Source organism: Osmerus mordax, chromosome 22 (assembly GCF_038355195.1).
Source record: "Osmerus mordax isolate fOsmMor3 chromosome 22, fOsmMor3.pri, whole genome shotgun sequence".
Lineage (NCBI taxonomy): Eukaryota > Metazoa > Chordata > Actinopteri > Osmeriformes > Osmeridae > Osmerus > Osmerus mordax.
The window spans coordinates 9,130,166-9,157,629 of record NC_090071.1 but is presented as its reverse complement, the minus strand read 5'-3'; the positions used below and the strand labels follow the sequence as shown (position 1 = coordinate 9,157,629).

At 45.4% G+C, this 27,464-nt stretch overlaps 1 protein-coding gene across 2 annotated transcripts; it reads left to right on the top strand.

Moving 5' to 3' along the window:
- Positions 1 to 955: 955 nt before the first annotated feature.
- cckbra (cholecystokinin B receptor a) lies at positions 956 to 9,754 on the top strand. 2 transcript variants are annotated; one of them, XM_067260673.1, is made up of 6 exons: positions 956 to 1,109; positions 1,414 to 1,424; positions 4,826 to 5,063; positions 7,154 to 7,415; positions 8,897 to 9,024; positions 9,150 to 9,754. In XM_067260673.1, the coding sequence occupies exons 1-6, from the start codon at positions 956 to 958 to the stop codon at positions 9,752 to 9,754; spliced, it is 1,398 nt and encodes a 465-aa protein (XP_067116774.1). The 2 variants fall into 2 exon arrangements, with proteins under 2 accessions (XP_067116774.1, XP_067116775.1); XM_067260674.1 differs by lacking the exon at positions 1,414 to 1,424 and having other exon boundaries at positions 4,824 to 5,063.
- Positions 9,755 to 27,464: the final 17,710 nt, after the last annotated feature.

Here is a 27,464-nt window from a genome sequence, read left to right as displayed (position 1 = left end):
TCACTGTAAATATTAATAGCCATAACCTAATCATAATCTCTACAGGAGTTCTTTTGAATGTACGTGTGTGTGTGTGTGTATTTACAACCAACAATTTGAAACTCCATCCACTGTAGAGCCATGGAGGAAAGTCCACAACACACCTCTTCAGCTTTAGACAGGAAAGTAGATAGATTAGAGATGGGAGCTAATTCCCTCTGATGAAGGGAAACTCTCAGCCTATGGGGCATTCTTCCACCCAGACAGACACCACACAGACTCTGTGCTTCAGTCTGTCTGGGCCTGAACATGGCCTGTTTCAGTCCATTCTGGACACTGACTAGTCCCAAGTCACAGTGTTGTGACTGACACATCCTTTGTCATCAGTTGTCTTGAAAGATGAATACAGTAGCTGTAGTAAAAATGACTATAGAGTACAAAATGACAGTAACAGTGAGGACTTGGACTGATGATACCATGATACTGTTTCCCACTTTCCCATTTTACCACTGGGTGGCATTGTGTCTCCTAGTTCCCATGCTAAAACATACTCACTAAAGAGTGTGTACATGCATGTGTGTGTGTTTGTGTGTGTGAGAGAGTGAGGGAAGGAGAGAGAGAGAGAGAGAGAGAGAGAGAGAGAGAGAGAGAGAGAGAGAGAGAGAGAGAGAGAGAGAGAGAGAGAGAGAGAGAGAGAGAGAGAGAGAGTAAATGCACTAGCTTACCTCCTCTTTACCATCAGAGCGCAAGTCACTGAAAGTGATGCCAGTGCGCTCTGGATGCCACTCATTGGTTTAATTATTTTTCACATTATAAATGGACCGGCCTTTTTCTGCCTATTTTGTTCATCTTCACTGTCCGTGCAAATATTCATGATGTTTTAGTTGACTTTCTTTCATTTGCACCTTAAAACGAAGATTGTAAAAAGGTTTTGGACTTCAAACCTAATATCGTTTCAATTCATTATCAAACAACAATGGCTTCACAAACGTCGAATGACAGTGTGCTTGAATTCCTGGACTGTCTACGAGAACAGAGCAACTCATCCTCAAACACGAGCCTGGAAGTTACCAACACCACCTGTAGCAATGCGTCTGTCGTTTTAAGATCCCCAACTCCGCTGCAGAAAGGTAGGCTTATTCACGCGTACACAAGCGGTCTAGTTTGCAGCGCAGGTGGATGCATTCCATCGTGTATTTCCGTTTGATGAGATTCCAGCTCTGCAGGGACTGTGGTTGTTTGTTAAGATTAGATCTGGGGCGTCCCAAGAAACCACAGGGTCTAAACGCTTACCACGGATCATGAAGCAATAATACTGTTATGGATGGAGAAAAAGAAAAGGGGTGCATATTTCAAAGTCGTAGTTTGACTTTGGTTGGATCTCGGTTTTTGTTACGGCAATATTCTAGAGTGCGCATTGGTTCTATTACCCAGAACTGGTTAGTGTAATTGTTTTATGTGAAGTGTGAGCAGGGCTGTGGTTGCCTGTTCCTGGGAAGCTACCCTCCTTTGGGCGTTTCGCCCCAACTCAGTAACTAACCTAATTTAGTTTATGAAGCAGGTAATTATTAGAATTGGTCGCGCTACATTTGTGTTGGAGTTAAAATCTCGAGGTTGGTCGCTCTCCAGAAACAGGATTAGGCAGCCCATCTATCAATGGATAGACATTTTGCATTTGGCAATAGCAACTGAGTACCTCATCAAGGTACATTTACATTTACATTTAGTCATTTAGCAGACGCTCTTATCCAGAGCGACTTACAGTAAGTACAGGGACATTCCCCCGAGGCAAGTAAGGTGAAGTGCCTTGCCCAAGGACACAACGTCATTTTGCACAGCCGGGAATCGACCCGGCAACCTTCTGATTAATAGCCCGATTCCCTAACCGCTCAGCCATCTGACTCCCTAGGTGCTGCCCTGCCTTCTGCACAGTCTGACAAAATGGTATTAAAAAGCCCCAGTATGACAGGATGAAATATACTGTGTAAGAAAGTTGGCGGGCTGTCCGTGTAATTGCTGCTGGAACAGTATCCGAATTGAGACCCGTCCTGAATAATTCACTTGAATTCAAAGAGTTAGTGCCTCCGTTGTCTTCATCCCTATCTCAATCTATCTCTCTCTCTCTCTCTCTCTCTCTCTCTCTCTCTCTCTCTCTCTCTCTCTCTCTCTCTCTCTCTCTCTCTCTCTCTCTCTGTCAGTCACTGTGTTCATACAGTACCATCTCTCTTTCACTCAGCACTTTTGCTTTACTGTATTTCTATCTCTGTCAGTATCAGTTTGTCTATCTCTATATATTTCTTTCTTTTTGGGTGACACTGCAACATTTCCATGGCGTTGACAACCCTTTGGAAGTGACCATTCTCTGACAGGAATGGCTGCATCGTCACCATTTCTGCACATGAATATCACTGTACTCCTCATTGTCACCGTTTTTATATTTTCATCTAATCATCAGCACCAACGCAATCATAAAAATGTGCAACAACCAAAGAATGCCCCTCGCCGTCACCCTTTCCAACCATCGTCATCATCTTCGATACCAAATTATTGCCATTTATTCATGTTATTGGTGTCATGGTAGCCCTAAACGTACACTGAAGTAAAAATAGAGATCTCCAGCCGTCTTCAACTGAACTTTGACTTGTTTTACTTTGATTCGAGCAGTAATAGGGATATCTGAAGGAATTGTGTACCCTGTCTGTTGGTGTCAGATAAAAGATCCTCTTTCTGATCTCATAAAGCCACAGATAAAGCCCCTTCTATCTCAAATAAATGGAAAGTGATTGTCCTCAGGCTGTTGGAGAGGACTGGCGAGCGAAATGCAGCTTTTTCTCTGTACCAGAGAAGCCCTGAGCTGCACAATAATGAAATGTAGTACATGGCGATGATATCTACAATGCAATCTGGAATTTTGTGTATATCATTTTTATTGGGAGGCACACCCATCCTCTGACGTGACTATCCTAGGCCCTAGATGGGCTGATTATCAAAGTACGCCATCAGGATGGGTAGAATAGCTATATTTGGATGACACAATGTCTTCAGCGTCAGATGCACATGTGTGCGTGACGGCATTTCCCTCGCAGTCCAGCAACGTATACTTAACCCTTCGATTTATCCTAGAAAAGATTGTTACTGGTGAAGTTGGGTAATCAGAATGCAGCAATAGGTAGTTGACAGTAATTAGAAGGTGCAGTGAGAACAGGTGTGTAACGGTCTTCGACTTGGAATAGAAAAAAGAAAGCCATTAGGTGCCCCTGGTGATGCAAAGCTGCCGTGCTGCTGTGGGTGTCTGCGTCAGTCGTAGACATCCTCCCTGCAGTATCAACCGTTTCTCTCTGATACGGTTCATGTCATGAAGGCCTCCTAAAATGGACCAGGGGGGGAGAGATGGAAACAGGATTAGATTGCTTTCTGTTATTGTGTAAAATTGATTGAAGAAAAGTGAAATACAGCAAGGCACTGTTCCGCTGTACTTGTCCCACTGCGACGTACAACAAACCACAAGTCAAGGATCCGTTCCTGCTGTTGAGCAATCAAACGATCACGTTGAGTCTACTGCAAACATGTACATGTGGTCCCTTAAACATAACTGCCTGTTTACAAATGTACATATTGATCGTTGACAAGAAACCTTGGGTATATAAGTACATTAAGGACATGTCAAGAAACTTCTGTTTCAAAAATGTTTAAGAAGACCAAAACGGATAAGTAGACCAGAAACTGATAACCAGATTTGAAACTGATAATCAGACCAGAAGGTATGCCACAGGGCCAACGATAGCCCCAAGCAGTTGACACCTCTGCTAGACTAATTGGTTTAATTTATGCCCTCAGCGTCATCTATGTCCTTTTTCAAGCACAATTAATGACCAGTTTTTTGGCAGGGTCATGCATCACTGTGTAGTGCTCGACACAATCACATTGGTGTTTTTTGTTTGTTTATTTTGGCCAGTTCTGTCTAGACTAATCCAATGACAGTTCTCACCCATGGATGGATTGCTTTAAAACAAGAACCGAAGTCAGCACTTGAAAAATTTGTCTAATTAGACATGCGAGGGGTTGCTGAGAGATGGATCCTCAGGAGAAAGTATTTGTTTTTTCCCACTGACGTTGTTCCCTGACTAGAATAACAATGCGGGCAATATTGGTATGTTCTACTTTGTCGTTACAATTTGCCTGAGTTATAGCTCGAAGTCTAGAATTAGATAGATTAGCAATTACAACGTGTTTGGCTTACTGCCAACAAACCTCACCATGGCGGATTCCCAATATGTCTCAGCCCGAAGTTGGGAGGCCCCAACAAACCCTAAACCTCTCAGGCTTCTCCAAGGAGCTAGCCCTTGTTAGTGGCTCAATGGTTCAGAGGATGGCAGTGGACGGATGACAGAACGAGTGGGATCGCGGATGAGGGTTGAACCCGGCGTTGACCTTGGGAGCCATGTCTCCGTGCTCATCCCTTCTCTTAATCCCCCTGTCCCAGCAGCTCGGCACATGGCCAGCGATGACCCTGTCCCGTCACATCCTCGCAGCCTCAAAGCCGGATGCTGCGACAGCGGTGCCGGAGCATCCTCCGGGGGCCCCACGGCCGTCTCCCACGGTGACGCTCATCTCGCTGCTGACGAGCGCGGACACCGCGGCTGATTGTGCCCCCCCCCCCCCCCGGCCATGACGCCAGGTTGACTCTGTTTTCATTTTCACGAAGCTGCTTGATTAACAAATGTCCCTTTTTTTTGGGGGGGGGGGTCCCGTTCCCCTCCCCCCCTTTCCCCCAACCGCCACTCTGTCTCTCCATCCTTCTCTATCTCCCCCCCCCCTCCCCCCACCCTCCCCCCATTTCTCAGAGATGCGGATCTTCCTCTACTCCCTCATCTTTCTGCTGAGCGTCTTCGGGAACCTGCTCATCATCTACGTCCTGGTCATGAACAAGCGCATGCGCACCGTCACCAACTGCTTCCTGCTGTCGCTGGCGCTCAGCGACCTGATGATGGCCGTCTTCTGCATGCCCTTCACCCTCATCCCCAACATCCTGGAGGACTTCATCTTCGGAGCCGCCATGTGCAAGATCGTCACCTACTTCATGGGTAAGATCGGGGGTTTTGGTTCCCCCTCCGCGTCGTGGGGTGCGGGGCGTGTGCGGTTTGCGAGGCCGCGGTCGAGGGTTCTGTTCTATGTTTACTGTTAGCTGTGAGGAAGAGCACATAGGGCGGGAAAGTGAGGATGGAAGAGAGGAAGAGAGAGAGGGAGGGAGTGTCAGAGAAAGAAAGAAATAGACGTTGTTGGAGAGATTAAGGAAAGAGAACAAAGAGATTCACTATCCAACCCTTGTGAGAGTATCACAGAATCAGTCATCTCGTATTTTCCAGGGATTTGCTAGATGTTTCCCAATTAAGGCTTCTGTCTAGAGCAGTGTATGTCTGCGGTGTTTGGATTCTGTTCACCGCTTTCATCTTATGAGCAGTAGGACCCTTAACCTTCATTTCATCTAAAAAATAGAAGCCCTTTGGCGATCAGGCCAAACCAATCAATGCACAGGACCATTATGACTCTCCTCGACAATCGATTTTGGTGCGTAGCCTGAGCAAAGTCATCAATTGTTGTCTGACCATTACACCACCAGCCAGCTACGCTGTAGCCAGTAGATATTCGTGTAGGCCATTGTTTTTGGATCTATTATTTAGTGTGTGTGTTCGTGCTCGCTGGGCATATGACTGTCTGACTGATTCCCCTAAGATCATTGTTACTCCGTCCGGATACATACCACCTTCCTTTCACGAGTACACGACTACGGAAGTGGACTTTAATGTATGCTTGCCAATGGAGTACAACTGCAAGGAAACTGTCAGTCTTTGCTCTCAGAGGAGTCTAAGCAGCAAGCAAAGTGCTTCAACTTCGCAAGCTCCACTGCTCTCTTGAACTGCATTGTAATTTTCTGCCAACTCGCGGAAAAGGAAAGATAAAACCGCCGTGTCTGTTGTTCTTTTTCACACACTCTGTATAATCTATGGGAGAAGAATTAATGGGGGACGGAATAGATTCTGAAGGATTTCTCGAGAGGGAATGTATCTTGAATGATGAGGTTTAGTTGGCTGACCTTTCGGTGACTCAGCAAGATTTGAGGCATTGCTGTTGTCTTCCACTCGGGCACTGCGACGAAACAACAAGAGCAGGCAGCATGCCAATACTGAAGTAGATACAGGGCAGCCTTCCCTCGATCCTCTGCCCTTTTGTACTCAAAGCTTCCTGACATTCAAACCCACTTGACAATAAGGGAAGGTCCAGTGTAGGGAGATGGAAAACATTTTGGAAGCAGCACAATCTCTATGAAGTCGAAGGGTATTTTACAAGGGGTGATCCCATGAGGGAGAGTTTTCTACACTGGCGGATGTCTGGAGCTAAAAACAATGTTTTTGAGAGAACTTTACGATGGAAAAGGGAGATTTGTATATGAAGACTGTAGCACTGCTGTTGTCTTTAACGAGAACACTGCAGTGAATTGGGTAAAGCTCTTAGAAATACGTGATAACTCAAGCCCCGGACGGCTTAATTTTTCTGTCTGTTTCTCAAGAATAAAACGTTTTCTACTGCAAAGAAGACCAATTCACGTGAACCGGTGTGTGTGTTCCTGATAGTGGGCTAGGGATTGAGGTTGTGGATTTTGTAGAGTGGAGAGGATTAGCAAGGTGATTTCATTGGAGTGGTGTGTTGTGGGTAATGGCTGCTTGTCGAGCCCAGGTATGCATTTTATTAACGTTATTTGTCTCTGTAAATGACTTCCTACGAGACTGCTCATTGAAGGCGCTCGCACACTGCAGATCATGCATATTCATATTGTGTAAACACAGGCTTGGCTGGGGGATTTTCAGTCAAACACAGTCGGACTAGGTTTTCGAGGTTTGAATAAAAACAGAGATCCAGCACCGAGTGAAAGAATGGAGCTCTCCTACAGCGTTTGAATATCCATGTGTTCAAATCGAATCCCCATTCCATGACTGGACTTGATGATGAGGTGGAGAGACACATTCCAACCCCCCACTTCAGTGTGAGATAGGAAGTAGTGCGTCTCAAACACCCAGAAGGATTGGACCACTGCTGACACCGTTGTTTCTTTAATTTTCTGCGTATTGACTTTATCCAGCGCTAACATCCTCATCCTACCTCTTTTCCTCCTCAGGGATATCCGTCAGTATCTCCACCTTCAGCCTGGTGGCCATCGCTATCGAGCGCTACAGCGCCATCTGCAATCCCCTCAAGTCCCGTTCCTGGCAGACCCGTTCCCACGCCTACCGGGTCATCGCCGCCACCTGGGCCCTGTCGCTGGTCATCATGGTGCCCTATCCAGTGTTCAGCGTCCTCAGGGCGTTCCCCAAGGCGGACCGGACCATGGGCCACATGTGCCGTCTGACCAGGCCCAGTGAAGAGTTGGAGCAGGCATGGTGAGGGAAGACCTTCAGGGTCCTTGTTTCTTGTTGAATGGCTGCTTTCTTCTGTTATAGCTTGTGCCAAAGCTTTGCTGCTGTGCACTCTAATTGGAGCCAATATGGTTTTCAATGATTTGTGTTCCATGTATTTGGCCTATTGATGTCCAATTCATTGAAGATGTATTCCCCGTTTATATTAATTATTCCCTCAGGTACATCTATGGAGTGTTTGGAAACGAGTTGTGTTCGATTGGATTGCCTGTGTGGTTTGAGGCAATAGAGTTTGTAAGAGAATTCTCCTCTAAGGACTTTACTAAAGTCTGAAATGAGGAACACCCTTTTCCCACCTCCCAGTCCTTAATGTTTCCAATTACGGACCCTCTTTTATCAGGAAAGGTCTGCTCCGGTTAGTTAGTTTTGGCCACATTGGACTTTCCATAACATTTATATTTCCATTATATAAACTACTGTGAGATGGAGGACCAGAGCAATTAAACCAAGATGGATACTCTCAGAGGAATCTTCTTGGAAGCAGTGTAGACCTTTCTCCTCTCTACATTCTTCCTTTTCAGGTCAAGGGCTACACTTCGAAGACTTTGCTGTCAGGGCACTGTCTGTCAAACCCACTGCAATACACGAAGGAAGAGTCAGGGAGAGAGAAAGAGAGAGAGAGGGAACAAGACATTGGAGACTTGCTGAAGTCCAGTTAATTAGTGGGATTGGAAAATAGAGTTGGCCTTCAAAGAAACCATGAACGGTTTGTTGTTTGATCCCGGGTCGATACTGCATGATGACTTTCAGCTGCCTCTCTCTGTCTCTTAGACGGGTTTTTCTTCGGCAAATCACAGCGAAGTGGATGGCCGTCCTCTCTGAGTGCGGCTTTCATGTCGTATACTCTACCCAGTGTTATTATCCGCATTCAAAGAAGCGGAAATAATGTCGTCACTCTGCGAACGCTCGCTCCTGTGTTTGACACATGCCCCTCAGCCCCTCAGAGCCAACCGCTGACGCCAGTCATGATCTGGATCAAAAGACCCCTCCAGACCACACTGGGGTTTCCATCCTGTCTGTGTACCACTTCCTGTTGCTACATTTAGTCGGCGGAATTAGCGACGCCATCAAATGCTCCGCAGGATGAAAAGAATTTGGGATGAGAGGCTGTTAGTAAGAGGCTCCCTAACTGCTAAAGGGTGCCAGGAGATGAAAGGGGCGGCGAGGAAGGCGTTCAGAAGGACACCCACAAAGCCATTAGAATATCACAGAGATCTTCCTCTCCTCGCACCTCTCATGTGTCCACTAATACCCATAATGTCGCCAGGGTTACACGACAGGGAGCGTCTGTCATTGTTTGAAACGGCGGAATCGTGCGTGGTGATCAAAAGATAAAGAACGGCTATAAAAAGCCAGTAAGATCAAAGTCACTGCTTTGTGGGGGTTTTCTATTAATCTTTTTTTAATTTATTTTAAATGTATTTTTTACTCCCGGTCCTCCTCAGGTACATGCTACTTCTGTTTATCCTGTTTTTCATCCCCGGCCTGGTGATGATCGTTGCCTACGGTCTGATCTCCAGAGAGCTGTATCGGGGGATTCAGTTTGAGCTGGGACAGAACCGAGAGGCAATGGGTGAGATATAGATCCAATCATTTCCTTGTGTACAGCTACTGTGGTGCCGCGCAAAAAGAGGCACCGTCGATGAGAATAGTTGCTTTTTTGATGACGCTTTTCACACAAACACATCCGCTCCACAGGCCTGAAGAACTGCGCCAACAACAACAACTCCTCGGTCGCCAACGGAAACGAGGACGACGACGGTTGCTACATCCAGGTCGCCAAGCAGCCGCCGGCGGTGGAGCTCTCCACCCTCACCGCCGCCGCCAACGGCGGCGCGGGCGCCTCGTCCAAGGCAAAGGCCGAGCGCCCTCGCACCAACACCTCGGAGGCCAAGCTGGTGGCCAAGAAGCGCGTGATCCGCATGCTGATCGTCATCGTGGTGCTGTTCTTCCTCTGCTGGATGCCCCTGTACATCGCCAACACGTGGAAGGCCTTCGACCTGAACTCCGCCCAAAGAGCCCTCTCGGGGGCGCCCATCTCCTTCATCCACCTGCTGTCCTACTCCTCGGCCTGCGTCAACCCCATCATCTACTGCTTCATGAACACGCGCTTCCGCAAGGCGCTGCTCGCCACCTTCGCACGCTGCTGCCCCAACGGGCCGGCGCCGCGCTGCTGCGGGAGGAGGTGCGGCCGGGGGCGGGGCCGGCGCATGGGCCGGGACGGGGAGGACGACGCCACGCAGAACATGGGCGTCTCCGTGTCCCGGTTCAGCTACACCACAGTGAGCACCGCCGGCCAGTGAGGCGGGAGGACGGACGCGGGGGGGGGGGGGTTGTGGGGGGGGGGAGGGGGGGAGGGGGAGGGGGGAGGGAGTGGGGGCAGCTGGGGGTTCAAAGGCAGAGGTGGGTGAGGGAATGGTATGGTTGGAGTGACTAAAAGGGTGACGGAGCTGGACATAATATAGGCCGTGGTTGCCAAGGTGACGTGGCGAATGCCACACGAATGCTGCCGTATTTAATTCGATTTTTTCTTGTGTCTGAAAAATCCAGAGGTTAAAGCGCCTCATTGAATCCTTTGAATATAAATTGGGTTTTATCTGTTGCTTATTTATGTAATCTTTGATTTGCGAGCTACTGGCTTTTTCAGCTGCGTGCAAAAATGTTTTATTGATGATTACTGTAAGTCTATATTTATGATTTAATCACTTGGCAGTTTAGGAGAGCCAAGCTGTAGCATTGGTGGTAAGGTCATGTTCCAACCACAGCTTTAGGAGACAGCTCCAAACAGTGTGCCTGCTACAGCCTTACTACGGGAATCACCACAGACAAAATACTGGATCCTCAATACAGTATTTCAGTGCTCAGATGGGACATTTGTCACTATTCAAGTTTCTCTGGTGATTGTCCTCAAGAACTAGCTGAAACCGAAGAAAAACGTCAACTGTCGCTTGAACACATATAGGTATCTCTAACGAGTAACTGTAACATGCATTTACCTTGAAGTTCCATGGTAAATATTGAAATATACTGTATATATTAAAAAAATATATATATATAATATAAAAAGTCAAGTGTTCCACGAACCATTTCAACTGTTGCCAAGTCAGTGTAAAGTTCCAAATTCATCCATGCGTTCTGATTGGCTGTTGTACCTTAAGTGAACTGCTGTTCCTCCTAAGCTCTGTGTTTGTTCTGGCAGAACTCAGGATGTTCCATGCATAGTTGCCGTTCAGGCTTGACTTCTTCTCGACTTGAGCTATTCTTCCTGCTTTGTATCCCTTCTCCACCAGTCAGAGCATGGCCAATGCTATTCCCCTCCGGTGTAGATGGGTACAAATCCTCCACTGAATGGCTGATCAACAGAGGTGTTTAGTAATCCTCTCCTGGGGTGCGTGTCTCGTAGCCTCTTCATCATAAAATTGATTACAAATAGATGGACCCTTTCTGTCTCCAGCTGTCTCATTTAATGCTCAACGAAGAGGATAATCCTGGCCCCAAGCATGATAACACAGCTTGGCTTTTCCACAATGTCCGCCCGCAGCTTTAAACTGACGTGGTCTAAGTTATTCAGCCACAGTGTTGCTACACAGGAAAATGAATGGCCCCCTTACAAACCTCAGTGTTTTTTACCTTCTGTGTATGGGCATTGGTATTCCAGTCATAAAGCGTAGTGAACATTTTCAGACTTCTCCGAAGTGACACTAGTTTGAATCTTAACGTCATCCATCCTCTCCTCCTCCTAAACGAAGAATGTTATGATCGTATGAATAGCAGGAGAATGAAACACTGCTGCGCGCGTGAGCAGTAAGCTCGAGTAGCTGTGACTGTGGCAGTATTTCTTCAACCCCCCCCCCCCCTCCCTCACCCACAGAGCCCTGCCAACATACCCTCCCCACACACCCCACCCCCCCACTCGCCACAGACCCTCCCACTCCACCTACAGTCTCACTCCATCACCAGACCCCCCCTTCATCTTCAGTCATGACACGAAATGGGAGTGAATTCCTCTCCGGGCCGTCTCTCCATCAACTGCTCAGTGTGGGTTTAGTGTCTGCAGAGCTCTATGCCTAGGCTCCATATACTTTTCTCCCTCTCTCTTTCTCTCTCCCTCTCTCTTTCTCTCTCCCTCTCCCCCTCCCTCTCTCTTTCTCTCTCTCTCTCTCTCTCTTCCTCCCTCTCGCTTCCCCTCTCTCTCAGTTTATCTTTCTGTTCCTCTCTTTTTCTCATGGTTTACCTCATTTATGTGCAATCTGTTCACTTTATCATGCCCTGTCTCAGCCCTCCAATTTTGTAGCAGCACCTCACATTTGGAAATATTTGTTGTGAGTTATTGCTTGTTCTTGCTTTTTGAGGATTTGCACAAAATATTTAAGGACCCTGGTAGTAATGTCCATTACCTTTAAATTATTTTTTTTAGTTCATCGGTCCAGCTGAAAGTCATTAGTAGTTCTCTGTTTAAGGTCTGGTTTGTATTTTCAATAGGAAATTGAAAATAAAGTCGAATCAATGGGCATGTCAGACAAGCCCCTCCTACCTCATCTGCACCTCTCTTCATCTGTTGCCCATGCGAGCAACAGCCATAAAAAAACGTTAGCCTCATCTTGTTTTTCAATCTAACTTTGGAATGCACCACCCTTGTGGCTTAACTCAATTATCAGAAGACCATAATGAAGCTTCAACAAAACAAAGTGTCTTCTGGGCCTCCATATGTTTTCTCTGTCTGGTATTATTGCTATTTGCTGCTAAATTAAATGGAGCTACAGTTTGTTGTTCGTAATTGATGGGTCTTTTTGCTCAATTTCTGTTGCTCGGCTTGTTATTGTGTTTCAGAAAAAGCGTGTCATGGAGTGAGATCCCTGACAAGATTGCATATTTAGGATTAGAACATTATAATGGAACAATTTCATATAATCAAGCTATTTATGCTATGGATTGTGGGTTCTCTGTGTTTACGTCTGTGTCTGGGGTTTTTTTACCCAAAAGAGAATGTAGTTTCCTTTCTTAGTTTATGTCTGTTTAAATGTTGCCTGAAATGTTTCTGCGGCGATACTTGCAAATGGTGGGAAACCCAACCTGCTGATGACCCTCCATCTCCGTGATCCTACGGAAGTGGTGTCGTGGTGATAGGAGGGGATGTCTGTCTTCAGATATCTCCATCAATCACCATGAAGAGGCATATTTTGGGTTTCTTCAAAACCCCCGAAGACATCTGCGTTTATGCAAAGTCATCTTCAATTGAATAAACTATTAAAAGAGGATATCATGGAGAAATTATAATATTCTGACATTTTATACTTGGGCTCTAGCTGGCTTTGAAAAAAAACTCTCGCTGTAAACCTAATTGTGTTTTTGCTGTAAAGTTTTTACCAAACCAGTTTGACAGCTAAGTCTATCCTGAATTTCTGATTGGGGCACATTTGGATTCCTATTGTCAAAGGATAATGGTATAATCCAGTCTTATGAATACTGGGATGAATCCTGGAGTCTTGCAGAGACTGCCATTTATAATACAGTAGGTGATTATTCTTTAGACAAAAATTGCATTTTGTATTTGGTTGAGTGTCAGATCATATCTTTTTGTGTCATGTAGCAACAAAAACAATAAATGTTTGTGAAATGCAAAAGCTTGTTGGAGTACTGTGCCTTCATATTCAACTCACTGTGTGTGTGTGTGTGTGTGTGTGTGTGTGCGTGTGTGTGTGTGTGTGTGTGTGTGTGTGTGTGTGTGTGTGTGTGTGTGTGTGTGTGCGTGTGTGTGTGTGTGTGCGTGTGCGTGTGCATGTGTGTGTGTGAAAAGGAGAGGGAGAAAGTGTGAAAAGAGTGTATGTCTGTATAAAGTAGAGAAGAAATAGATGAAGACCACTCGGAACCAGTCATGAACCTACAAAAGGTGAATTGAAGTGAATAATTTAAGACGGCCATTTTATTGCCACTTCTCCAGCAGGCACAACAGAGAGCAGAGGCCATCTCCCTTTAAGGCATGTTGCTGCCTAATATAATAGCACCTACATTTCCTGTCTATGAGTCTAGAGTATCTCATTCTGATGTGGCCATCCATCTGTGTGTCATCTTTCCATGCCATCGTACCAGAAAGTTGTCTCTCTTTGCTTCCTGTTCACACCTCTCTGTGTGAAGCCTTGCCAGCACAGTCAAAGCGGATGAGTGCACTACTAAATACAGCTCATATGGTCCTGTCCACAAATGCCAGTCTGTCAAGGCCACCATAGGGCCCCCTGTCTCACTGCCCCTCTTTGATGTACCAGGGCCGACTCACTCTTTAGGGGAAGACTGTGTACAGCCCACCAGCTGGACCAGTGGCCGGGGCTCATTTTGGATTCACCCGGGCTAGCTGTCTTCTGTTCCACAGAAGTACCATCTCTCACTTCCCAAAGTACCCTTGCCTGGTCCATTTCAGCCATTTGAGAGCTTTTCTTTCAAGTCCTTGAACGTTTACAAGTTCTCCAGACCTAAGGTAGCAGCTAATTGTTAGCTGTAAAGCTAGGAAAGGAATGGGAAAAGAATAGTAGAAATATTTGAGAACGGGAGAACGGTATGAGTGCGTCAAAAAGATTAATTGCCATAGCAACAGACTCGAACACAATTGTAATTTTCCCTCTGGCTGTAGCAAATCATTTCACAAGTTATCTTTTTATAATACTTTTTTAACATCTTGTTTCATTGTTTACCCACCACATGTTCCCACATTCCCAGAAGGTGAGGGAAGATAATCATAACAAGCTGGAACGCAATTATTGGGTCATACAGAACCACGTTTAGATTACCACAATGTACGGCACCATTGAATGGTAAGTTTACTGTGGTAAAAAGTAGGCTACATTCATTGTTTGTAACTTCACTCTCCTGCTATCTCTCTCTTTCTGTCCCTCTGCAACCATCCTTCCGTTCCTTGGTGCATAGCGTGGCTTTGGAGTGTCTCTCTCTCATCTCTCTGTTTGTCATGTGGATGGAACGACCCAGGGTTCACTAATGAAAGTCAACACCGCCGACACCAACCGCATGGACCCCCATCCCTCCTAATGTCCCCTCCCAGAGAAACGCACAGCCTCTTCATCTCCTTCTATGATCCAGGGCTCGCAGGTGTGTACCTGAACACGTACACACACACATACACACACACACATACATACACACACACCGCTGTCCTTTCCTCCACTCCACCGTGTTTGAAAAGCCAGAACCCGGTCCGGTAATGTGTGGTAATAGCTCTGCTGAGAGCGTCCACGCACGCTCACATACTTTCAAGCTGTCCTCATTTGGCAGAGCTGAAACACACCGAGGGACATTATTATGATAAGGAGGTGACACTGAGAGCTTTGGGGTCCGAGGACGTCTAAGGACAGTGCCAGACTAATGGGCAGAGTACAGGACCGGCTCATTGTGTCTCCATCTCGACACCTACGCCCCCAGCCAGCAGGGACTGAGGCACGGGGATCAGTAGGACGCAACTGAGAGTGACGTTGGAGATCGCCCAAGAACATCCATTAAGCAGGGCATGATTCATACCTTCATTGATCAAGCACTGCATTCTGATGACTGTCAGCGAGCGATCGGGGTAATATCACAGCGATGAAATGAAGCGGAGGGTCTTGCGCAGACTAAAAAGCCTGTAAAGTCATCAGACTGGAATGCTCGTGAAACGGGCGCAATGCAATCAATTTTGGAGAGCAGGTTTTGATTGTCGCGGCTCCATCATCATTATCATCATCAAGTCTGGAGCTTGCCGGTTTCTTTGGAAACAACAGCAGAATAGTTATGACTGAGACGCCCACACACCTGAATGCGGCAGAGTTTCTGCGTCCAAGGCTGTTCACACAGAGATGTTCAGAAAGTGTACTGTACGTAAAAGAATGGATTGATTCAGCTTTGAAGCTTTTCCAAAGCAACATCCAGCGTGGGTTTGAACACACACCCCTCCATCTGCAGGCAAATGCTTGACCACTGAACTACACCCAGCCGGGGCTTGATGATAGTTGTGGAGAACTGTTTGCTAGCACATACGCATTGATTGCGCAAGCTAATAGAGACCCCTTCATGTGATATTTGATCCATTAGCTCTACGGTTCTGGTAAAGTGTTTGGGTTATTGGTCTTGGTTACCTCTGTGTACCAGTGAGCCTAACAGAAGTTCACACCTGGCGAGCATGTTGTCAACACGGCCGAAACAATTCAGTCTCACCGTGGACCTGTTTAATTCCTCCGAGACCATTTCTCCAATTTCCCCCAGCATGCATTTCCTGTGAGACTAATGTACTGAGGTTATATCCTGTCTGACACACGGCGGTCCTAGTTAGCGAGCACGGAGGTAGCTATGGAATGTTAATGGCATGTGGCCTGTGTCAGAGCCAACCGTGCCCAGGGGACCGCTCGCAGTAATGTGAAGGATGGAGGAGACTGACTAAACATCTATTACAGGAGCCTTTCTCTTCAGAGATAATTGAGGCAGAAACACAAGGTCTCGACTCTCATCAACAGGTGTCCACCAGTTCAATAGCAGTTACAGTTGTCCGTGTAATTTCAGACATTACTATCCGGGTGGGTCATGGACCTTGTGATTTGGCCCCCGCTTCTTTTTTTCAGCAAGTGCGTCTGCAGTCACTGTGAACGATTCTTCTCATTATGTTTTGGATGTCGTTTCCCTCACTCTGCGATGTCCTCCTCCGCTCTTATATTATATTAACTTGAAACAAGAAAAACGACCATACTGTAGCCTGCTGTTGGTTCCTCAAGTCAATACAGAGTACTGTCGGTTTTGACTGTATGCAAATTCGTATGGTAAATATTCACTGTCGTAAAATATTCCTTAAATGTCCTTACATATTTGCCGAAGACTCCTCATGACTGTCACCTCACACATCCTTTGGTTAAGCAACCATCTCACCGCCCTCTACGCAGACATTGTGTTATGTGCTCTGTACTGTTGTGCTCTGTCCTCATGTTCAAGCAAAAACAATACTTTTTCTCATCAATCAGAAACCTGATGTGGCTGTATATTTTGGCCTTTAGCTGTTTTATAGGAATCAATTCAAAGAAGGATTTCCAACATGTAAACAGTGTGTGTGTGCGTGTCATGGGCCCGGATAAATGTGTTATCTAAATCAGTCAGCCCTGACTTTCTTGTCTAGTTGCTAAGTAACTGAATGTAATGGCCCTTAGCTCTAAAAGGGATTTTTGTCATATTCTTTTTTTTTCAGTTGATGCCGTCAATCAGAGTTTACATTTCACTTTTGCTTGACAATGTATTATGACAGGCCAAAGGGCAAAGGGCTATTGGCTTCACCATCAATAACAGCTTGCAGAGCATATCTCAGGACTTGTCTTCTCCATCTCTACAAGCTTGAGTGGTACAGCTTGTGAATCATAACTTTGGCTTGTGTTGCTGCTTCATTTCCTGTTCCAAAGTGAAACGTGTGAAGATTTCTGATACAGGCTTTAATTTGGCCATTTCCTGTCTTGGCTTTCCTCCCTCCTCCTGATAGATCAACATGTTGCCCGAACCTTCGCTTCACTTCAGACTCGCTTCTATGGAAACAACCGGGGCAGCGCAGAGGAAGGGGGGTTCAGAGAGCAGTTGGTGTTGAATACATTTCGTTGGCGTCATATTTGGGCCCTGGCCATGTTTACAGAGGGATTCGTCAGAGCAACAGATGGAGTCGGGTACCCTCCGGGATAATACCAGACATGTGATAGTTACTTACAGCAGACCTCCATCGGCTCCAACCTCTTTAAAGGGACTCTGTGAGGTTTTAGTCAAGACTGTTCATTTTCTTTGCCATCTCAATTTTCAAATCGAACCTCCAAGGATACAGGCTTTGCTGACAGTGACATATCCAAAGGTAACCGAAGTGCGTCGCAGCCAACAGCAAACGAATCCCACTGCGTAAAGAACATAACCTGCCCAAAATGTTGCTATCAATGTCCAGCAGCCACAACAATAGTTCCTACGTTCCACTGCCAGAAGTTGGTATCCACTGCACATCTGCATATTCAGACTGTGATTGTTGTCCCATTGCACAGATGCTAGTGTCAGTACAAAGGTGGGGCTTTCTCCAAGCACCAATCAAAGCACGTGCTGCTGGTTGAGCCCTGATTACAGGCTATGGTGCACTAGTGTATCATTAGACTGTCAGGCTTTCCTAACGAAGCTCAGAATTTTGTTCTTCGGGGTTGTCAAAGTGGAGCTCTGCAGATGTGAACAATGAGTTCTGGATGAAACTGTGTGTGTGCGTGTGTGTGGGGGGGGCGGGGGGGTCGACTGTGAGTGGGACGCGGGAGAGGAGAGGGCGGGGGGACCAGCTGAGGCAATCAAAACACCAGGGCACCACACGTCCGTCATGTCATCAGGCCAGAATGACATGGCCTGAATGATGTCATACTGTACACAGAGGTGGCTGTCGCCAATGGGCCTCCTTTGGGCGAAAACTTCTCATTGTTATCAAACTGCATATTGATCGGCCTGATCGGGACCTCATCCTCCCACACGGCCTCACAGAAGCTACGGAAGGTTCACATTCAAAGTTAGACTCAGATGTGAACAGCAGCAAGTCCCTCGAGTGTGGCAGCCAGCTGACACCTCATAGCAAAGCAGGCCTCAAAGCAGGCCTCAAAGCAGACCTCAAAGCAGGCATCAAAGCAGGCCTCAAAGCAGGCCTCCTCTCCAGGGTACCCCCCCCCCCCTCCTTACAGCAGATACTAACACACCCTTATAAATAATGTGCAGGAATGAAGGTCTTAAATCTGTGTATATGTGTGTGCGTGTGTGTGTGTGTGTGTGGAAGGGGGGGGGGGGGGTACAGTGTGTGTGTGTGTGAGTGTACAATACAGTAGGTGCGTGTATGTTTTATTCGGCATCTTTGTCTTGAACATCCTAACATTAACACGCTTAGATTACAACATTTCTTACAGTGTAAGTCATACATGTGAAATGATTCTTCTGAGGAACCCTGTTGCATCATGTTGCTAAGTGAGGAACGAAGTGTTAATTTCTTCCAAGGATGAGCCATGCTGCCTGCGACATCAAAACATTAGAAGGAACTGTCTAACAAGCCTTGGGCTATGGGAAGGCATTGCAATAATCGTTTGGAGCTCCCTACAACTGATTCCTGCATCAGCGTCAAACAAACTCTTGGGCCTGGGCATAGTCCTGGCAACAAAGGGTACAACAGTTTGATCTCCACACGTGGCATAAACATATTTGACTTTCGGGGGTGTGAACATCGAACTACATTGGTGCCAGCTCGCTTAATGAGGAGCTTTGACCTTCACAGGAATGATCAGGTATCATTCACCAAACAAGGAAACATATTTGAAAACACCTGAAGAGCACATTTACCAGCGACTAGCTGCTGGGCTGGTTCAGTGGCGTTTGGGTCAACGAGGACGGGTTTCCTATCCTTGATTGTGGAGGAGGAATACCTCGACCTCTCCCTCCAGTCACTCAGCACCCATCTGTTTGTGCTCGTTCTGAGGACAGCCTGCCTCCGGCTGTCTGTACTCCAGCCTGTATATTGAACGTGGTATTTGTTCTGTCTTTGGGAGATCGTGCCTTGAGTCAACACACTTGTCTCCTGAGGTGGAGAAGAGATGATAGAACTGTAGCTGATGATACAAGTGTGTTAAACGACACGGCACGTTCAAATATCCAACAGACGGCACGTGTTCACTCACAGGATACCATGTCAGGAGTCCATGGAAAGCATCCTTTGACTTCCCTTAATCCTCATATCGATAAGGTGATCTTTTCCCCATCTCTAATTGGACGTTCACTAAAAGACCTACAGCAAACTCTAATCGGTATACACTCCTGGCACATCAATATGAGTCCATTGATAATGTGGTATTGTCCAATTTTGTCGGTTGACTCTACTGGGTTTTGTCAAGCTAACTAGCATCATTTTCTGCCCCAAAAAATTGTAGAAAAGGGTTATCTAATTTATTTTTATGATAGCTCTCAGCTCTGTCTATTCTCGTGACAGATATAGCATGGATTCAGAGCTTCAGACCCAGAGGGCACCATCAAACATTCATGCACGGTTTTCATTTGTTCATATTTGTTTACTCAGGAAACTCTCAAACAGTATCCGTCTGGGCGATTTCCATCTGGGCAATTTTACTGACAAATGCGCCGGTTATTGGGAAAGTCCGGAAAGGGAAAACATTACTGAAAAACCCACCACAAAGGGAAGGGAGTCAAGAGAATTACTACGTTCCGGTACGTGAAAATGTTGAAACTTCTAGAAACAGGAAATAGAAATGAAATAGTTGTTTGGAGCAGATTGTCCTTCTATTACCCACTTGATAGAAAATCACAGACAAGCAGCACTTACAGCATTGACCAGAACACAATGAGGTCCCACCATTGATGAAAGCACCTTTGACTGCCAAGCTCAATTTTGGGACTGTGGCCTCCGAACCATTTCTACATTATCCACCTTTGAATTCTGTTCGCTCAGTCTTCACACCCTGGCAGCAGTTCACGCTTCTTTAATTCCAGCCCCTGAACTTTTCTTCTAAAGAATAGTTTATTCATGGTAATGAGTGAAAGCTGACTGTTCCATCTCCACCTAGCGTGAAAATCTGTCTTCTGAGTGGCAGAAGAAATGAATTAAACATTTTATGGAAAATACTTCAAATCCAACTTTTAAACCTATTTACTTGCTGAAAATGTCGCACCATATACAGTAAATCTGGGGGGTTGTGATGAATTCACTCCTCTTTTTATAGAACTTCTCGGGTTGTCCACCAAGCACTAGTTACTTCCATCCATCCATCATCTGCCGCTTTTCCGGGGGTCGGGTCGCGGGGGCAGCAACCTAAGCAGGGAGGCCCAGACTTCCATCACCCCGGCCACTTCCACCAGCTCTTCCTGGGGGACCCCGAGGCGTTCCCAGGCCAGCCGAGAGACATAGTCCCTCCAGCGTGTCCTGGGTCTTCCCCGGGGCCCCCTTAGTTACTTATTGCAGACAATTTTGCAGTCTGAATATTTAGGGAAAATGTTTTATTTATGGTGTTTCTATTTTGCCATTTGACAGAAAAAAGGATGTGGTTTGCTTCTGACAGCTGGGTGAAGAGGGAGATCACTTTGATGGTTTGAATATTGAAGACAAAGGTACAACACGTCAGAAGAGAATAAAGGTATTTTTTTGGGTCAGCAACGGTACTACTGTTTGTAAACAGGTATCCATGTCTGACACTTTACAACCATGGCAAGTGGTATGGAAAATGTTTTATTTCAAAGTTACAGTGCACAGTATGTTAGGTGTACCATGAATATCCTCTTTCTGTAAAAGCAGTCTATGCAAAGTTGACCGACTGTGATGTAAGCATTCTTCCAAAGCCACTGGTGTGTCCACAGTGAATTACTTTCATGAACGTCTTTTGACATTTTCCAACTTGGGTTATTGAGACCAACACACTGACATTTTTACTTGACATATAGCAGGTCTGGAAGACTTCAATTATTTGTATCGCAGAGGCAGGAAAATCCTGTTTAGTGAGTTGAGTGGAAGTCATTGGTATTTCAGAGCGTTAGAAAGCGTTTGTGTGCGTGTGGGTCTATGCATGTATGTCCTAGCACCTAGTCATCCATGGAATGTGCGTAACTAAATGTCTTATCAATCATAATTTGATAAGAAGATAAGGATTTCTTGGCAACGCATCTTTCGCACTTCATTGGAAGATTTTTTTTTTTTTTCCAGTTTACTGTGCAATAAAGTGTGACGCTTCTGGCCAAAGCTAAATTACTAAACAAGATGAGCAAAATTATTTTCAGTGCAAGCGGCATACGGTTCGGTTGCCGCTTATTAACAATATTCTGTTATTACTTCTTCAGTTGCTTTCCTTAATTAGAACTTTCTGTTGTGAGAGACATTTTATGGAAAAGACAGAAGGCACATTTCCTGAAAGGATCATCATTTCACGCATTCAAACTCCTCGGTTGTCCCTCACGTACAGCATGCGAGCCTTCTGCACAAACACAGTCCGACCATCAGCCCAGGGAGCAGTCATCACTGCAGCACTGCTGCAATACAGTTTTACCCCTTCATTACCTCTCTCTTCCTCCTCCCCCTCCCTCTCTCTCTCTCCCTTGCTTTTTGTTTAAACACATACATGTTCTATGTAAACACCTCTTAAGCTACACACCTTCTCCATAGTTACACTGCCTGATTGTAATGAGACTGTTGTTGTACACCACATTAGGCAGAAAGCAGTGTGTGTGTGTGTGTGTGTGTGTGTGTGTGTGTGTGTGTGTGTGTGTGTGTGTGTGTGTGTGTGTGTGTGCGTGTGTGTGTGTCCTAAACGTGGATGAAATAATTGACTTTCCACCTTACCTTTGCTGTCAGACAATGATGAATCACCACAGAGATTGCCACAAGCACGTTTCAAAGTCTACCACTATTGACAACCTGGGAAAAGGTTACAGAATGTTGCATGTTCCAACACATACTCTACAAAATAAACCATGTCAATAAGGACATTTATTTCAGCGACATCAACATTTATGTTCTGTTATTGTTTAATCTGCATAATGCAAACAAAATTACATTACCATTGATCATCTCAATTTATCAATAATGAACACTGCAATCAATAGAGAGACAAGATGATTGCTCTACTGTACTTCAAAGGTACTGAACTGAGTATGTTACTGAGAGTAAATACAGAGTCACAATGAATTATTGGACTAATCACAATATTTGATCTGTAAATACTTGCAACATCTTAATTTGCAGACAATTTGAACAGAAGAAAAGCATTATGCTTAATCCTTGTATTCTTAAAAGTGAAAAATATATATTTATCGGTTTGGGAATGACAAAAAATAAATCAATGATATTCCCAACATGCCCCAATATATGTCGCATAAGTCTATTACTCATGAAATAATAGAGTTAAATATGTTGGTAGAATTTGGTGGTTTCAGAGACTCCACTGTCTAAATGTGTAAGACCCTCAAAGGTGTCTGAATTCAGGTACCAAGAAAATGATGGAGCAAATAAAGAGCAGGAAATGGTGAGGAAACACATGTAGCCTATGATGACGCGTTTCTGCCCAACCCACACAGGCTAAATCTGACAAGCTAAATCTGACATGAGAGTTGGTTTAATTGTCGTTCATAAAGTAAATTCTCCTCGTGGAGAAAATAAATTGCGTCAGGAAAAGTAGACACGTTAAACAAGTGAAACTGAAATGACTCCCACCAAAATGACGTCAACATTCTTGAATTAGAATCGACAGTCGAGCATTTGTGCCGTTACATAAATAATTTGTTATCACAGCTTTCTGTGCCCTCCCTGGTCTTTGTGTGAACAATTGATTGTACCTGAATATTAATGCAAATGGAAACTGGGTTATCTTTTATGCCGAATTTACACGGTCCACTGGGACTTATCTTGCTCCGGCAAGACATACATTCATTTAAGATAGAGATACATTCTTTTTTTACTCAAGAAGTTAAATGTTTTAACTTAAGAAAAGGACATGTTTTCCAAACTGACATCAGGTCCCTAAAGATCCCCAGCATGCTGAATGACAGGCGTTAACATCAGTCAGACCCATGCCACCTATGGTTTGATTGATGTTCTTCAAGACAAAGCGTTACACAGCATACCTGCGACCACAACAGGGAATTGATTGCCAATCATTAAACCTGACTGCATAGAAATGCCTCGTTAATGACTTCAACCTGCCTACCATTTCCTAAACCCCATTCATCCTGAAGGGAACACGTCATTATCGACAGCTCAATAGGAACCAAAGAGCTAAATCTGTCCCTTCGTAAAACCATAGAGTGTTCCATAAGAACACTCTGTTCTTATGGAACAGAGTGTTCCATAAGATTCCTGAGAATGAACACAGGGAATCGTCGCTTCAACTTATCATTCAAAACTTAACCACATTGTCTTAACAACAATGACAGTCCCCGTTTGTGAGCATCTCTCTGGTTACTTGACAGTATATCGAGTGCGTAGGTCAGGGTCGTTTGTCTCCAAGGAAGTAACAGGGGCATTGTTTAGACATTCTTGTAAATTTGTATTCTTCCAAGGTGAAAGAAAGATATTTGTCATCGCATTGTCCAATGATATCATTTTCTTTTAATTTTTGTACCTATTCTTTATAGTGTCTGCGGTCAAACAAACCCCCCCCCCCCAAAAAAAAAAACTGAGATGATTGAAAGACTTCCTTTCGTAAAAACACATGTTCTCATTTCACGTCTTGTTCGTGGTGGGCTGGAGGTGTGGGTAATGTTAAAGAGCTGTTTCAGCAGCGGACTAGAATGATGGAATGAGACAGGTCCATCCAGAGGTGAAGAGAATGCTGGGGAATGCAGGCTTACTGCTATTTGCCTGGAGTCTGGGTGTGTGTGTGTGTGTCAGGGAAACCCCCCAGCACTGCGCTACGGCACAGCAGCACTGATATGACAGTGCATGCTCTCTCCCTTCTCCCCACACCAGCATGGTCAGGAAAACACGGATTTGATCCCAACGACCAGGGACAGGGACGTGGCGCTGTCGTGGAACATGTTGGTGGCCCTGTCAGGTCACAGAGATACTCTGTGGGGGGGGGGGGGGGGGGGGGGGGGATAGATGGGAGGAGGCCTGACAGAATGATAAACAGCGACGGGGCAAGGAAGGGGAAGCAAGGAGAGAAGCATGGGGGAGGGCCCCTGGAGCTTGAAGCCAAATGATCTGGAGAGGGCGGCATTGTGGTAAACAGACTATAGCGAAGGGTTGACACATGGTGTGTGTGGGTGTGTGTCCGTGTGTGTGCATCTAAGTGTGTGTGTGCGTGTGTCTGCGTGTGTTTCCATATGTGTGTCCGTGTGGGTGTTGGTGATTGTGCACCTGTGTGTGTGTGTGTGTGCGTGCGTGCGTTTTGTATGTCCTTGTGCGTATGCAAATGCTTCACAAATTGGGCATACATTACAAGCATTTTTGTATGAGAGCGTGCATGTGTGCAGACAAGCATGTGTCTCCACAGCCTGGTCGGGCTCCGAGTGGGAAGGAGATTGGCTAGGAACCCCAATCTGAACAGAGCTTTCTGGTCCAACGGAAGGGAGAGGAAACACTGGAAGGTCTGACTATCTATCCCACTTACTGTGACTGACTGACGGACCATCTGTCTGACTGCCTGACTGTTCACTGTTTCCACAAGGTTCATAAGAGACAAATAATCTGTTACTAACTCCAAACTATGGAAACTGTAAGCATCTAAATCCCAAAAGTCAGGAAGAAATGATTATTTGTCCTGTGAAAACTGAAACCTTTCCCGATCGGGCGTGACTTAAACGCTCGCCCTTTGATCATGCATGCGTTGCTCTCGGTGAGTGTGTACTGTGAGTGTATGTGTGTGTGGGTGTGTGGTACATACAGTAGCAGCACATGGATTCCATCCAGTGAGAAAGTTGGCTGTCACAGCGCTGTGTCTTACTTGGTCTAAGCAACAGGATGTGATGTCACAAGTATGTGGTGTGAACTTAGACACCTGGGGAGGAGTGGTGTTTAAAATGATGCTTTGATGTGTCATAGTCCTCAAGTATTCACATGTTTTAGCTTAAGCTTGCTGGAAATCTTAATTACATTAAAAACAACCCACCTGTGCTTTTGACACCCACACAAAGCGGCTTCTTACTGTATTATAATTGTTTAATTTTTTGCTACAATATCAACTCCGAGGGTCGTCAGACAAATTAAAGGAACAATGTTGTATTTTTTCAGACATCTTCTTGTGTAATTTCAGGGAAACATGTTTATACCCTATAATAAAAATACATTTAGGGGTGTGCTAGATTACAGCAAGTCTGCACAGTGGTTAACCAGTGACACCTTGTGGGGGAAATAGGAGGACAAACGAAATGATGGGGTTCTTCCGGGTTCAATCGCATTCAATTAAGGTCTGTTTGGGAACCCACAGTTCTGAAGTTTACAGGTCACATTCCCAAAATGGCTGAAGGACAACATTGCTAGCCCCTCTCAATGGCCCCCTTTGTTTCTTGATGGGGAGACTTACTGTCTAGCTGTGTAGTAGACATAGATATCACCCATGTGTCCTTTTCACCCTGCTGGTCAGGCCCACTGTCTGAACAGTGTTTTAGGGTCCACCCAAAACAGGTTACTGAGTTCAGGAAGTCACAAGGTGTGTGAACGCAGGTGTTTGCGTGCGGCATTCTGAAAGGTTTTCTCCAGAATAATACTTGTGACTAGTGATTTTGTAAATCGTGTGGTTCACACTCCCTCTGCTGGTAACGTCCTGCTACAACAACTATGATGTTGATATGATTCTATAAAAAATATTTTGTATCATGCTTTTCTAAGAATGTGTATGTAGTTAGCAAATAGTAGTCCACTATGGCACAGATAAAGTGTAGACTGAGTTATAGCAAAGGACAAAGTACTCCACGTAAAAATATTCATACCGGTGACTCAAATAATAATGAAAATACGCCAGTCATGTTTAACATAATTTCTATTTATTCTCTTTTGAACAAAATGTTAATAAATGTGGACGCGTTTTTCTATGTCCCAGAAAGATCACAACTTTTGGGTCACATTATAAATAATTTCAAAGTCTTTTTGTCATAAAAAAAAGAAATTGCAAACTATAGCATCTCTAGTATGACAATATGACAACAATAGAATAATCATTCATCTATGTATACCTTTTAACCCTCATTAATCATCATTTCCCAACATTTCCCCAACTATTTTCTTGCAGACGTCAATCTCGGCCAAGTTCCTCTCAGCTCATTCCCTACTGATCAACTGACACTGCTGTCAACATTTAGTAACAGAAAAGGCAGCCGGAAACAGAGAGAAACAAACGGAGGAAGCTACAGGAACAGAAAACACGACAGGGTGCTCTCAGAGACACGGCCATCTTGAGGGTCCCGCTTCTCGAGGACATATTTACAGCAGAAAGGACGAGGAGAGGAGGACATCTGCATAGATCCACTGGATTCAGATCGGGAAATATTTGGAGGTGGAAGTGGCGGGGGGAGAGGGGGGGGAAGTGTGTGACTGGGGAGAGGCGATCATACCTACATATAGATACAGGGCATACATCCGCTGCTGTCTTTCTGGGAGGGTGGAAGGGGAGGTTCTGTACGTTTGAATGAAACAATGACGTTTTTAGGTGGATTGACGGTTATGAGGAACGAGGATCTGTGTTCAACTCTGAGTCATGGGGGGGGTTACTAGACAGCTATCACAATAAATAAGTCAAATTGAATACCATAAGAAAGCCAAAGTAAATGTATCCAAATATACTTTACCTTGTAGAGGATGGACATGAAAAGTCCACACACACCTGGTATCAATGCCATCTTACCATGTATTCCTAACATTTGTATTATGTTGTATGCTTATAGCGACCTAAGGAAGTAAAAAGCTGGAGAAATCAAAAATATTTTTCCCCATCAGCCCCTTTCACAAGCTATTTAATGTCTGAGTAGCAATAGCAGCAGCCATACAAAACAGGAAACAGGAAATATGTGTAATCAGCCCTTGATAAACTCATTCCTCTCACACTGACGACTGCGCAGCCCTTAGCTCTGTGTACTGAACCATTTATAAGGAGATGGTCATCTGGGTAAACATAGGGCCGGACCAGGTCGAAAGGAAAGATACAATCGGTGGATTGATTGGTTGATTGAATGACTGATTGTGTCAAGGCTTCCTCACAACCACGTCCAGACAATCCCCCCCCGCTCCGTAGCAGATGCCTGTGTTTGGCGTCCACGCTTTGGGACAGACCTCGAGCAGCCAGGACAGAAGCAGCGGCCATGCAGCACCCTGTTGCGGCCGTACAGGCTGACTCGCAGCAAGTCCAAAACACGTCACTTGATTTGAGGTAAATTTGAGCTTCACTGATCCTTGCCTATTAGGCTGCCTCAAACACAAAACACATGGGATGATGGCGGACCCAGACTCAAACAAGATCCGGGGGCATGGGAATTGGACATGGGACCCTTCAGACCTGGTAGGGTTAGAGACTAAAC